This window comes from Sarcophilus harrisii, chromosome 1 (assembly GCF_902635505.1).
Source record: "Sarcophilus harrisii chromosome 1, mSarHar1.11, whole genome shotgun sequence".
Classification (NCBI taxonomy): Eukaryota; Metazoa; Chordata; class Mammalia; order Dasyuromorphia; family Dasyuridae; genus Sarcophilus; species Sarcophilus harrisii.
Genome location: NC_045426.1, coordinates 330,824,548 through 330,838,594, shown reverse-complemented (window position 1 = coordinate 330,838,594; position 14,047 = coordinate 330,824,548). Strand labels below are relative to the sequence as shown.

At 35.0% G+C, this 14,047-nt stretch overlaps 1 protein-coding gene across 2 annotated transcripts in view; it reads left to right on the top strand.

The window, feature by feature from the left end:
• Positions 1 to 14,047, top strand: part of CORO2A (coronin 2A) — a 158,335-nt gene that overhangs the window by 87,401 nt on the left and 56,887 nt on the right. For both annotated transcript variants that reach the window (XM_031945559.1, XM_031945558.1), the window contains exon 2: positions 12,237 to 12,437. In XM_031945559.1, the coding sequence (XP_031801419.1) occupies positions 12,237 to 12,437 (201 nt within the window). The remainder of the gene's footprint in view (positions 1 to 12,236; positions 12,438 to 14,047) is intronic.

Here is a 14,047-nt window from a genome sequence, read left to right as displayed (position 1 = left end):
AAATCCCACCTTTTATAGGAAGCCTTCATCCATTAATTCTGGTGACTTACTTCCCTCTGCTGATTGTTTCCAATTTATCCTGTATATCATTTTTTTTTGTACAAAGTTATTGGCATGTAGTTCCCCCCATTACACTTTGAGCTTCATGAGAGCAAGAACTATCTTCTTCCCTTTTTTACATCTCCAGCCCTTAGCATAGAACCTGGAAAACAATAGGTGCTTAATAAATGTTGATTGACTGACTAACAGGAGGGTATATATGGACAAGTCTGAATATGAAACAGGAAAGAGCATTAGAAGCTGGAAGGAACCTTAGTGATTTTCTTTCTCCTTCAATTTATTAATTTTTGAGTGGAATTAATGTATTATGTTTTTACATCACGGTAATTTCAGAATATTCTGCTTCTTGCTTTTTCTTCCTCCAGAACTAAACCCTCTCTTATAACAGAGAAAAAGAATAGAGCAAAAAAAATTGGTAAAGTGACTACATCTCACTATGTATGTAACAATCTATCTTTGTAGTTCCCTGCTTCTCTACCCTAAGACCAAAGGTATATTTTATTATTTGGTGTCTTAGACCAAGAGTGATTATGACTTAGAGTTCAGTTTCCTTTTGCTTTTCATTTTATTTACTTTATAGTAGTCATATATATTGTTCTTTTGGATCTGCTTATAAATATTCCCATGTTTCTCTAAACTCTTCCTATTTCTCACTTCTGGCCACACAAAACACATTCTATCTATCTTGTATTTATGTAGTTTTTTTTTTAAATGGCTCCCCCTTTAGAAATGAACTCCTTGAGGTCAGCGGTTGTTTTTGCCTTTCTGAATTTCTACATCATTTATCAGGATACTTGACTTATGAGTGATTAATAAATGCTTGTTGACTGATTGATATCACATTGTTTTCATATGTAAGAAAGACAAGAAAAATATGAATGATTATGTGAGGCTCAACTGTGATGGACTTGGCTCTTTTCAACAATGAGGTGATTCTAGGCAATTCCAATAGACTTGGGATGGAAAGAGCCATCTGCATTCAGAGAGAGAATTATGGAGACTGAATGTAGATCAAAGCATAGTATTTTCACTTTTTTTATTGTTGCTATTTATTTCCTTGGTTTTTTTTTTCTTTCTCCTTTTTCCCCTTTTTTATCTGATTTTTCTTGCATAGTATGGTAAATGTGGAAATTCATTGAATTATTTTGTTCCTAGGGGAGGGAGGGAGAGAAGGAGAAAAATTTGGAATACAAAGTTTTGCAAGAGGGGATGTTGAAAACTCTTTGCATATTTTGAAAAAATAAAAATATCTTCACCTTCTAATTAATTCATTTACATGTCACGGCATCACATCCTTGATGTCATGGTCCTCTTCCAAAACAACAAGAACAAAAAAGAAACAGCAACAACAAAACATTTTTCTATGAACACTCCTCAACTTATTAATGTCTTGTACAACCAGGAAGACTTCAATAGGAGTATCACCTCCTGTCTTCTGAACAGTCTACTCTTCTTAATGGAACCTACTATCACAACAGCCTTTTTTGGATGCCATATTGCACTGTTAACTAATATGGAGCTCACAGTATCCAAAAATCATTAGTTATTTTTCAGATAAATTGCTTTCTCTCTAGGTCTCCTCATTTTTAACTCACTTGTAAGTCTTTATATTTTTCATTATTAAATTTCCTGTGAGACCTGGGTAAAAGTCTCAAAAGATGTCAGTCATGGAAGAGTTGTGGTCTTCATTATTGGAGGAAATGCCCACATAAGTGAGAACACTGATTTGGCCCAAGAATCTTTACCTATCTAGATCTTTTTGAATTCTGGTTCTATTATCTGTTCATCTAAAAATTTTATAAGCATATCACCCATGCCTGATCCAACTTACTAGTAAAAATATCAAATAGCTGTATAATAGGGAATGGTCCCTGGGCCCTCTACTAGTTGAAATCAAATAAAGTCAACAAGCATTTAAGTGCCTACTATGTTCTAAATATTGTGATAAGTGTTGAAAAATCACACAAACCTGAGAAGATGGAGTTTGAGTACCAATTATACCATTTAATAACCTAAGAATATGAGTAAGCACTTGAAAATCTCTGAGTTTCTTCAACTTATAACATGGAAAGAATAATATTCATACCACCTAATAGGATTGTTCTGAGGAAAACATTTTATATCCTGTAAGATTTGACAGAAATATGAACTATTTTTATTTTTTACTAATTGAGGACTCATTCAACATAGTAGTACAAAGATATAGATATTCCATGAATTTGAAAACATGATGAGAAAACTGAAAATTTTTATTTTCAAAATATATGCGTACTTTTCATCATTCACCCTTGCAAAAACTTGTGTTCCAATTTTTTTCTCCCTCCATTCCCCCACCCCCCTCCCTTAGACAACAAGTAAACCAATATATGTTAAACACATGCAATTCTTCTAGACATATTTCCACAATTATCATGCTGCACAGGAAAAATCAGGTCAAAAAGGAAAAAAATGAGAAAGAAAACAAACGGCAAGCAAACAACAATAAAGGTAGAAATACTATATATTGAATTATTGTGCTAAATTTAAAAGAATTATTTTTTGCTAGTTTTGGAGAAGTATGAAAGTGTTCAAGCACCAAAGAAATAAAAAGCATTAAGTCAAAAAATGATAGATTCACTGAACATAACAAGAAAGGGATTGTAGAAATCAGCTAATCCATTCTTCTTACTTTTCAAATGAGGAAAATGAAACAGAATAAGGGATGCACTCTTGAGCTAGTATATGACAGATCTAATATGTAATAGCAGCCATTTGCTAGATCTAAGACTTGAATCTAGAATGTCAACAAAGTTTTCCAAACTGAATGGCCTCAAGGTGGGAAGCAGATAGTGTAAATGCTCATTTTCAGAAAAGGATGTTAGAGGGAAATGGCAGATTTATTGAATCAACTTTTGGCAGACGAGGCTTTGTCTAATTGGTCTCATTTTCTGAGCAATCAATATCAGTAGTTTCTACTTATTTGTCTATTTTATTTTGATTATCATAGGCTTCTGGGAGCTAAAGAATTGCGGAGACTGAGACAATCTCATCTTGCAGATGTCAGGATTCGGTTTTGTTTTTTCCTTGATGTGATATGTTTGCAAACAGGCAAATTTGGTTTGTTGTGTGGATTTTTTTCACGTTGGAGAAAATGGAAAAAGAATGAGGTCATAGGAATAGATTTGGAAGAGACATTATGAGATATCTACTGGTAAGATCATATATTCACAAATCTCAGAGGCTATCAAGTGTAACCCTTCTTATTTCATTGATAAGGAAGCTGAGTCTTAGATTAAGTGACTTGCTTAGCATGTAATTACCAGAGCCAAGAAGAGTTGAACCTAGGCCATTTCAGTCTAAATTCTAAGCTTTTTGCATGACAATATTTAGCTTTTTAAGAGATTGCATCATACAGGACATTGACACTGTGTCCCACAGACCATAAAAAGTTATCAGTGACAGAAACTCGGTTAGTTGTTGTCCTTCCTTCTCCAAGAGGACCAAAATAACATCACGATGTTAGAATTGAATTATAGTATGTCCGACTGTGGCTGATCAGACCTATGTGAGCTCGGAACGCTCTGCCACAGAGGGGACACAAATGATCCCTATGAACATTTGGGATGGATTCTCTAACTTTGTGCACAACTCGTGTTGCTTCTGAGCTAATTCAGTTCTGCTTTGCTCATAGAACCCAGTCTCTTCTCTGATGGGGGGAACCCATGCTGGGTGGCCCATGCCAGTGTCATAGAATCATTTCTAAAGATTCTAAAGACATTATCACAAACAAGACCTTGACATGTTGCCTCATGTACCATAAGAAGAGTCCCTGGCAGAAAACAGACTTCATCCCTAAACCAAGTTTTCTGAATATCTTCCGAATTTTAAGACAGTTGAAAGTACTTTTTTCCATGAGGGGCTGTGACTTGCCTACAGTATAGTCAATGATAAAACTCAGATTGGGACTGGGTTCCCTTTGGGGACTCTTTTCATGGCACTGTACCAGGCTATTGTCATTCTCTGGCAGCACAGGTACTTTAGGGTGTGAGAGGTCACGGATCTATGCTCTCTACAAATAATAATAGGAGAACAGTGCAGAACTAGCTTCTGAGTCAAGAAAATCAGAATCTCTGTTCATATGGAAAATAAGATTGTTGAACTAATTGAATTCTAAGTTTCTTTATAATTTCAAATCTCAGTTTCTTCATCTGTAAATGTGGGATAATAAAAACATTTACCTCACAGGGTTGTTGTGAGGATCAAATAAGATTACATACTTAAAGGCTTTGTAAATCTTAAAGCATTTATATGAATACTAGCTATTATTATTATTAGAAAATTTATAATTGTTTATGATTATGAGACCATGAGTTTCTATGATTCTATACAATCAATTATTTATATGAATACTAGCTATCATTATTAGAAAATTTTTAATTCTTTGTGATTATGAGACCTTGAGTTTTTTTGATTCTATACAATCAACATTTATATGAATACCAGCTGTCATTGTTACAAAATTTTTAATTCTTTGATTATGAGACCTTGAGTTTCTGTGATTCTAGATAATCTACCTGGGAGGAACAAAACTAACATGCATAAAACAATATTGAATATTTTTTTTCCTTTGTACTAAAGCACTTGGAAGAATTAAATGTTATATTGAGGGACAGGCAGTTACATGAGTGCCACTTTGTGAGCAAAAACAGGAACCTGTCAAGTCAAAACTTTGAGAGTTCTCTTTGCATTTGTCTCCATCTTTAAACTCTATTTAGTTTGTCCCAGAAAGCTCAATATTCAAATGAATCTGTGACCTCATGGGATCACACATTTAGAACCAGAAGGGAGCTTAGAGTTCACTGAATAAACTCCCCTCAACTTTACAAATGAGGAAACTGAGATATAATTGATTTGTCCAGGGTTACATAGTTACTAGGACTTCTCAGGCAGTATTTGAATCCAGGTCTTTGTGATTCCAAGACCAGTGAGTGCCGTTTCTCTTCCACATCCCATACATTTGAATCTTCTCTCTAGTGAGACATGTAATAACCCATTCATGCTTGCCTATCCCATGTGACTTTGATCCTTGTCCTCCCATAATTCCACCATAGGGACTACATGCAGCATGTAACAAGCATGCTTAACATATACATGAAATGAAACTAATTCTGCATGAGACCTTAAATATACTGCTTAAGACAAATGATATTGAAGGGCATAATAAGGCATAATTAAACACTAAAATGGGTTGCTAGAGTTAAGGAAAAGGGAGATCAGTAACTCCTGAAGGAAAGTTTCATGAGTGATCAAGACTTGATTTGTATCTTCAAGGGCAAGTAGAATATGGATTGCAGAGAGAGGAGTAGGAGAGGAAGGCCATTCCAAGAGGGAAGAATGAAATCATAAATCTCAAGCTAAAAGGGAGTTAAAAGGGCAAAGGATTAAACAGGTGCAAGGAAGTTAAATAATTTGCCCAAGATCACACAGGCAGTAAAGGACAAAGAAAAGATCTGAACTCAGGTCTTCTGCCTCCCTAAAAATTAGCCCAGGAACTGGTGTACTTGTAGGTCAGTGAGGAGAGAGATTTGACTAGAGCAGAAGGTATATGATGACAAGGCGTGAAAAATAAGGTTAGGACAAAGGATGAGCCAGCTTTAGGCTTTGAAAGCAAATGAGGCTAGATGTGATGAGCTAGAAAATGTGGAGCCAGTGAAGAACTTTTTTTTTATGACAAAGCAGTGTTTAAGAAGATTAATCTGGCAATCGTATAAATGATAAGTAGAACATGGAAGACCTTGCTAGGGGTCAGTGACATATTTTAAGCCCTCTCTGGTCAGTGTGTTGCCTACACTAGAATTATTATGATTAAACCCTTCAGATGATCTAACCTGCCAAAGTTTACTATGTCAACTTTATTTCCCTAAGTGTGAAAGTTTCCCTAAAACTAACTAAGATGTGGCAATTAATCAACCAAGAAGCATTTATTAAGTATTAGTCATGTGCTGAACACTGTTAATGACAAAGGACAGAAGTGGAAGTGAAAAAATAACACAAAAGTGAGATAAAAGTGCCCTCAAGGAATTTGTACTTTAATGGGAGAGGTGATGTATTCATATCTTTGAGGATAGATAAGATATAGATATAGAGGTAGATATAGATAAATGTAGATGTGGATATAGAAATAGATATAGATATATTAAGTGTGATGTAGATATATGATCTACAATATATGATATTGATATTTGAGTCTCTTATGAGGAGTCCCAGTTTAATCTCTGTAATAATCAGCAGTGATCAAAAGGAAAGTGGAATGCTAAAATCACAGAATCCAAGTCATATAGTCCAAGGCATTTCTGAATAGGAACTAAATACCCCATTCCCACCCTCTACACGCAAATCACTATCCTTGATAAGTGATCATCCAGCCTCTACTTGAAGACCTCCAGTGATGGGGAATCTCACTGCTTCCCAAAGGAAGCCCATTTACTGCTGCTCAATGTTTTAAATCCAATTGACAAACAAGAAAAAATCTAATCTTTTTTCTACTTGGCATTTCTTCAAATATTTGAAAATTATAATAATCACTCCTGCCTCCAAGTCTTTTCTCATTCAGGCCAAATATTGCTGGTTTCTTGTACCTTCATACTTATTTTCCTACTCTATTTCCTAATCCCTCTATTTAGACTCTTCTCTAGGCTTTTCTCTTTGGCCAAAAGTTTGTCCGAGAATGGTGGCTGTTGTCCCTCATGACCAAAGAGGACCAAAATGACATCACTATGTCAGGGTCAACATACATTGTGTCCAACTGTGGCTGGCCATAGGTCAGGCACAAATAGTCCATTTGAACATTTGGAATGGAGAGATCTTTAAATTTGTGCATTTTACATTCCCTTTGAGACAACTGATGGCTGCTTTTGAACAGAATTTGTTGCTGCAGTCCATCACTGATGGTGCAAAATAATAAGGGAATGTGTGAGGTGGCCTGGCTCATTGGCTTAATGCCTTGGCTCACTGCCACATGATATCATCTGTTGGCACTAAAATGGACTGGCTTGCATGATGAGGACTTATGCTAACGGTATCTTTTTGCAAGGTCTTTGTGCTCCTCTAACACTTTAAAAAGTCCAGAATTTCCTAAGAGTGGATACTCTCTCCAACTCCTTCACCTTTTAGTGTAAAGTCTTCATGAGTTTCTATGGCCATCATCTTCATTTAATTGGGCTAGTCCACAATCCATTGCCAGGTTCATACCCCAAATCTTTCCAGCTTGGTATAACTATTTAAGAGCTTATCTTACACTGATATGGTCTCTGAGAACCCAAGGGAATGTCTATACTGCAATACTGTATTAAATTGTGACTTTAGTGAATAAAAGAGATCTATATAAGAATTTTGTGAAAGTCATTCATGAATATGATTGTGACTCTCCTTGGTGTTGTTACTAAAAAAATAATAGTTGATATTTTGTAAACACCATAAGATTTACAAAGCACTTTATAAATATTAGCTTAGTCTTAAAAATCCTATAATGTATCATTAGATTTTTTACAAATGAGGAAACTGAGACTCAGAAAGTATAAGTGAAAATCAACATGATGTGATGAAAATAGTGCTACCTTTTAAGAAGGGACTTTTAAGTTTTTAGGATCATGGAGCTCTTTGACCTAATGGTGAAGCCTAGAGGTCCTATTCTCCGAAGAATGATGTTAAATGCTTAGCATAAAACATTTAGTATTACAAAGGAAACCAATTCTATTGAATCATAATTATCAAAATATAGTTTAAAAAGAGGGAGCAGCACAGATATTAAGTTAAGAATCCCTTGCTTTGGAGTCACAGGGGACCTCAATTTGAATACTGACTCTGGGAATTGTTCATATTATCATTTGTATGACCTTAACCTTGGGTCTCCATTACCTTATCCCTAAAATAAAGGAGTCAAACTTGTTTCTAGTCCCTTCCAACTTTAGATCTATGATTTCATGATCCCTTATTTTTGACCTTATACCATTAATGTAAAATACAGAGTCTTTCCTGACCAGGTCCAGCATTCTTGCTATACCATGCACTTTGCCAGGTGGCCAATGTGAAAAACTTAACGGAAATGAATGAGGTCATGTTTCTGGTAAAATACAAATAGGTGTGTTGCCCGTGAGCTCTGAGTGGAGCTTGCTAAGACACTGCTTTTTTTAATGTTCCGATTACTTGGCACAGGCTACCTAATTACTTGTCCAGACAATAACTATACAAGTTCTCCAAAAGACAATCATTCTAAGAGTCTTGAAGCAAATTCTCAGACTAACCCATTACTTTGTAAATACTATCTAACCTCTGGATCTGGAAATGCTGTCAAGATTACAACAACAAAAAGACATCAGGTTCAATGACAGTTGCCCACTCTGATGGAGAGCCAAACATAATTGAATCTGCCATTTGCTCCACTCATCCAAAATGATTTTTCACCAGTCATCATCCATGCCTTCATCCAAGAGGCTATGAAATAAAATTTCATGGATCCTAGGAATTGTTCTTAATGAGTAGGTCTTGGGCCGTTACAGATCAAAGGGTTTGGCTGTTGTTGAAAGCAACAATACCTTTCACTTGGGAGACATTTAATAAATGAATCTAATTTTGTTATTGAACTTCTGAAACCACTTATTCTGAAAATCTGGAAGGTGTCATACCCTAAAGCAGTCTTTGGCACATGTCTAGTGCTTGGAGAGTTGGCTCAGAATGGATATAAAATAAGAATTGGTCTCCCTGCCCATTGTAGTTTAAAGCATATTGAAAAGCCAGTGCAAGAATTATTTTCTTGCATTTGCCTGTAATAGCCAAACTCATACTCAAGACCAGTGGGTATTAATGAAGCAGAGGGTGCCATCAAAGGCATGGGAAAATAGGTGTGACCCAGAATAACTCATTGGAAGTAGGCCTGTTTGAGCATGTGGGAAGTTAAGCCTAGTGTGGCAGGGTAAAAACTGGGGCAGCTAAATCCATTTGAAGCCCCACATGCATTCCAAGTTCACTTCATTTCTGAGTCAGCAACTAGAGTTGGTTCTGACTATTGGATCTCCTCCTGATCTCAGCAATGAAACCATTTGGAGTGAAATATAAGTTCCATGAGAGAAAGCATTATTTTATTATTCTCTTTGTATGTCCAGCATTTATCATAGCCCCTAGTACATAGTATTTAATGATGTTTCTTGAAATGAAGCAATATAATGAGGATAGGTGTAAATTTCAGGGAAGAGAACATACCAGAATTAATCCTGAATTTGATTAAGCCTAGGATCAGGAAGGATGCTGTTCAGAGCATATTTTTAAAGTGGGAAAAAACATTTTAAAAGCATAATGTGCTCTAGCCTTTTCATTGTTTAAGCTGCATCTTAGTCTTTGCTTAGGCATAATAGAATTGTTACTAGATGGTATACGGACATTTTTTTTGTTTTTTTGTTTTTAGAGAAAGTTGAGTGGTAGTTACATATACAAATGTCAATGTGTATGTTTTCCTTAATAAGAGTCTCAGTTGCATACAGGAAACATCTTGTCATAGGGGAATACAATCCACAAATAATCACTTACTAATAAAAGACCAACATCATGACCCATAGAGTTAAATAAGAATCATGTCCTACTTTTCTGGGCAAGGAGGTATTAAATACACATGATATAATGTCAGCAGAGAGCACTGGCCCCCATTCAAGGACAGGAGCTGAACCAAATGTTAAGCTTCATATATTCTTATTGATGGCAATTTTTACTGTAACAGCTAAAAATTCCATTATAGCAAATATTATTACAAAAGAAGGTTTCTATAGAGCAAATCTATATCTATGTACCCAGTAAATGGTCTGTAGAAATAGTGTTTTGCTGACTAGGTTATAAGGAATGTTTATATAAAATAATTCTTTGCTGTGAATGCTTTCTTTGGTCGTTGTCCAGAACCTTTCATGAAAGCACCTAACTGTGTGTGGTTTACCTGCCAGGCAACAAGAAGAGAAGAAAAATGAGCTGTAACTATTTGCCTTTTGTTCTGCTATCCAGTTACCTACAAATCCTACAGATCCAAAACAAATATCCCTAAGATTGGGTTTTCTCCCCTCATTTCCACTAATTAATCCACCATCTTCCTTTTTTCAGAAGAGAAATCTTTAAATCGTTTTTTTAACTCTTCTCCAACCTCTCTTCTTTTTTAATCATTTTTTTGAAAATGTTTCTTAGATTTGTCCCTTCTTTCAATGTTGATCAATTGTTTAGGTAATGGTAATAAATTTCCCTCTGCCCTCTCCTTTTCAAAGGAGCTCCATCACTGAGGAAAAATAAGCAAATGTATTGTTATTATCAATAACTGTTATTTATAGTAATGAAATTGTTGTTATTAGTTGTTATTTGAAGCGTTAATAGTAACGAATAAAGTTACTATTTGGAATACTTAAAGTTCAAAAAGTACTTTTTGTGATAAACATTATCACATGTGAACCTCTCAACAACCTTGAGAAATAGGAGCTTCAGGGATTCCCAATTTGACAAATAAGAAAACTGAGATCAAAGAAATTGAATGATTTGTCCAGAGTCACACAGTTGTTAAGTGTTAGAGGTGGGATTTACTCCAAATCCATCAAGCTATTGACTCTTGCTATTCTGCTGAACTACTCATTAGTTTGATATAAATATACATGTACAGTCATGTAAAACACATTTCCATATTAGCAATGTTGCAAAAAAAACACAGACCAAAAGCAAACAAACAAAAAACAAAACCACCACCACCAAAAAAAAAAGTTTAAAAAACTATGCTTTGATCTGGTCTGTTGACTTCACTATATCAGTGCATATAAATCTTTTCAAGTTTTTCTGAAAGCATCCTGCTCATTATTTCTTACAGCTCATTAGCATTCCATCATAATCATATACCACACCTTGTTCAGCCATTTCCTGATGAGCATTTCCAAAAACACCTGCTATAAATATTTTTGCGTTTTTAATTTTTTTTTCTTTTTCTTTGATCTCTTTAGCATGCAGAGTTAGCAATGGTATTCCTGGGTCAAAGAATATGCAGAGTTTTATAATCCTTTGGTTATAGTTCCAAATTTCTTTCTAAATGGTTGAATCAGTTTATAACTCTACCAAACAGTTCACTGTGTCCTGATTTTCCTACATCCTTTCCAACATTTATCATTTTTCTTTTCTGTCATATTAGCTAATCTTACAGGTATGAGGTGGTGCCTCAGTTTTTTTAATTTCTATTTTCTAATCACATGTGATTTAGAGCATTTTTCTATGACTATAAATAGTTTTGATTTCTTCTTCTGAAAATGACCTATTTATATTTGACCATTTGTCAATTGATGACTTGCAGTCATAAATTTGATTCAGGTCTCTCTATATTAGAGAAATAAGGTCTTTATCAGAGAAACTTGCTGTAAAAATGTTTTCCCAGTTTTTTGCTTTCCTTTTAATCTTGAATACATTGGGGAGATTTTGGTATAAAACTTTTAAAATTGGTTGTACTCAAAATTAGCCATTTTATATCCTGTAATGTTCTCTATTTCTTGTTTTATCATAAATTCTCTTATCCATAAATCTGATAGGTAAAATATTACATACTCCCCTAATTTGCTCTGATATCAACCATTGCCTAATTCATTTATCCATTTTGACTTTATCTTGGTAAACAGTAACACATGTTGGTCTATGCCTATTTTCTGCCAATCTGATTTCCAGTTTTCCCAGCAATTTTTATCAGTTGTTGAGTTCTTATCCCAAAAAGGTTGGATCTTTGAGATGATCAAATACTAGATTACTATGGCTAGGCCATGTTCTTTTATCTTTTTACATTGTTTCCCTCAATATTCTTGACCTTTTGTTTTTCTAGATGCATTTTGTTTTTTCTTATCTTAAGTTAATTCTTTGCTAGTTTGATATGACTGAATAAGTAAATTAATTTAGGCAATTATCTTTTTTATTATATTGGCTCAGCCTACTCATGAACAAATAATATTTCTTCAGTCATTTAGATCTGTCCTTATTGTGTGAAAAGTGTTTTGTAATTGTGTACATGTAATTCCTAGGTTTTTTTCAGCAGCTAGACACCCAGTATTTAATATTGAATTTTATTTTATTTTAAGTGGAATTTCTCTTTCTATCTGTGCCCCTACAATTTTTTAAATTTCATTTGTTCTTTTTTCCTCTGGCAGATGTCATGGCACCCTCAGTATCGAAGTTCAAAGTTCCGCCATGTCTTTGGCAAGGCCGCCAGCAAAGAGAATTGCTATGACTGTGTGCCCATCACCAGGAGCGTCCATGACAATCATTTCTGTGCTGTTAACCCCCACTTCATTGCTGTCGTGACAGAATGTGCTGGAGGGGGTGCCTTCCTCGTCATCCCAATACATCAGGTAACAAGGCCTATTAATCCTGTCAGTGGTGGATGTCACAGCATTATGGACCTTCTGGCCCTTTACTATCACCCGGAATCAATTTTCCCCTCCAACTCAGACTCTCTAAAGCTGTCTCCATGTTCTGAGCCAGTCTATAATGATCTGTTATCCATCTTTGATCATAGCAACTTCTTAGGCAACTCTACTCCCCCCCCCAATCCTTTCACCTATTCAGTGTGTATCATGATTGAACCTATTTATTTATATTCTGTCTCCAAACTATTCAGACTTTTCTTTGTATCCTAGTGTTTAGCACAAAGCTAGCACCTAATAAATGCTTATTGATTAATTGGTCCATATTCCATCAGGGGATAGCGCCTAATAAATGCTTATTGATTAATTGGCCCATATTCTATCAGGGGAGAGCACGTGAGAAATCATTGTCTCTCTCTCTCTCAGTATTCATATAGGGATATCTCAGTATATACAGTGGTAAGTTCCATGATTTAGAACAGTGGAGTCAAGCTGAAATATATACAAGGGCTACTTATCTGTACATGAGGATCCTTGAGAACTACATATTGAATTATTTTTAAGTTGTAATGTTATCTCTGTTTTACTGCATTTTTATTTATTTTGTTAAATATCTCCCAATTGCATTTAATCTCGTTTCCAGTGTTTCCAACTGATGTGGTCCATAGATCTGGTGTTGGACTCCTCTGGTTTAGAACATGACAAATGTAGAGGTTGAATTGAGTTATGGGCTATTCTGTCCAAGGTTCTCTTGCCATCACAAGTCCCAGGAGAGAGAGATATCAAGACATGGTTGTTCTCCCTCCTTTCAAACTTAAAGATTAAATGTATTCCCAGCTTCTTTTAGTAGTCATGGAAAAGTTCTGCCCCTCCAGTAGTTTGTCTAAATCCTAAAATAGTCATGGAGAAGCAATACAGATTTATATTAGATTTAACATATATTTTTACCATGTTTAACATATATTGGATTACTTGTCATTTAGGGGAAGGGATGGGGAAAGGGAGGGAAAATTGAAACACAAGGTTTTGAAAGGATTAATGTTGAAAAATTATCCATGAATATGTTTTGAAAATAAAAAGCTTTAATAAAAAATAAAACAGAAGAGTACACAGTGAACCAGCTTTGAAATCAGAACAATCAGGGTTCCATTCCTGCTTCTGACAGATGCCAGTTGTATGACCTAAACAAGTCATTTAAATAAGTCATTTAAACTTCTCAGTATCCCCAGAAAACTCTCCAAGACAGAATGGAAAGCAAGTGTTGTCTTTTATTGATAGATAGAGACTTGTACTACTAAAATAACAGGTCTGGTCCAAATAATAATAGTTATAATCTTTAAAGTGCTCTCCCTATAACAAAGCTTATATATGTAGACAATAATTATTATTTCCACTTTACAGAAAAGAAAATATGATCACATGGATAGTAAATATGAGGGAAATCATTTAAACTGAAGTCTTGTCCTCTAAATCCCATATTCTTTTCACCAAACAATACTTCCAATCTATAAATAAACTTTAATCCATTTGAATTTTCTGCCAGTACTACTTTTGGAGCAATGAATCCCAAAAATATGTGATATCCTTTGTGAAAC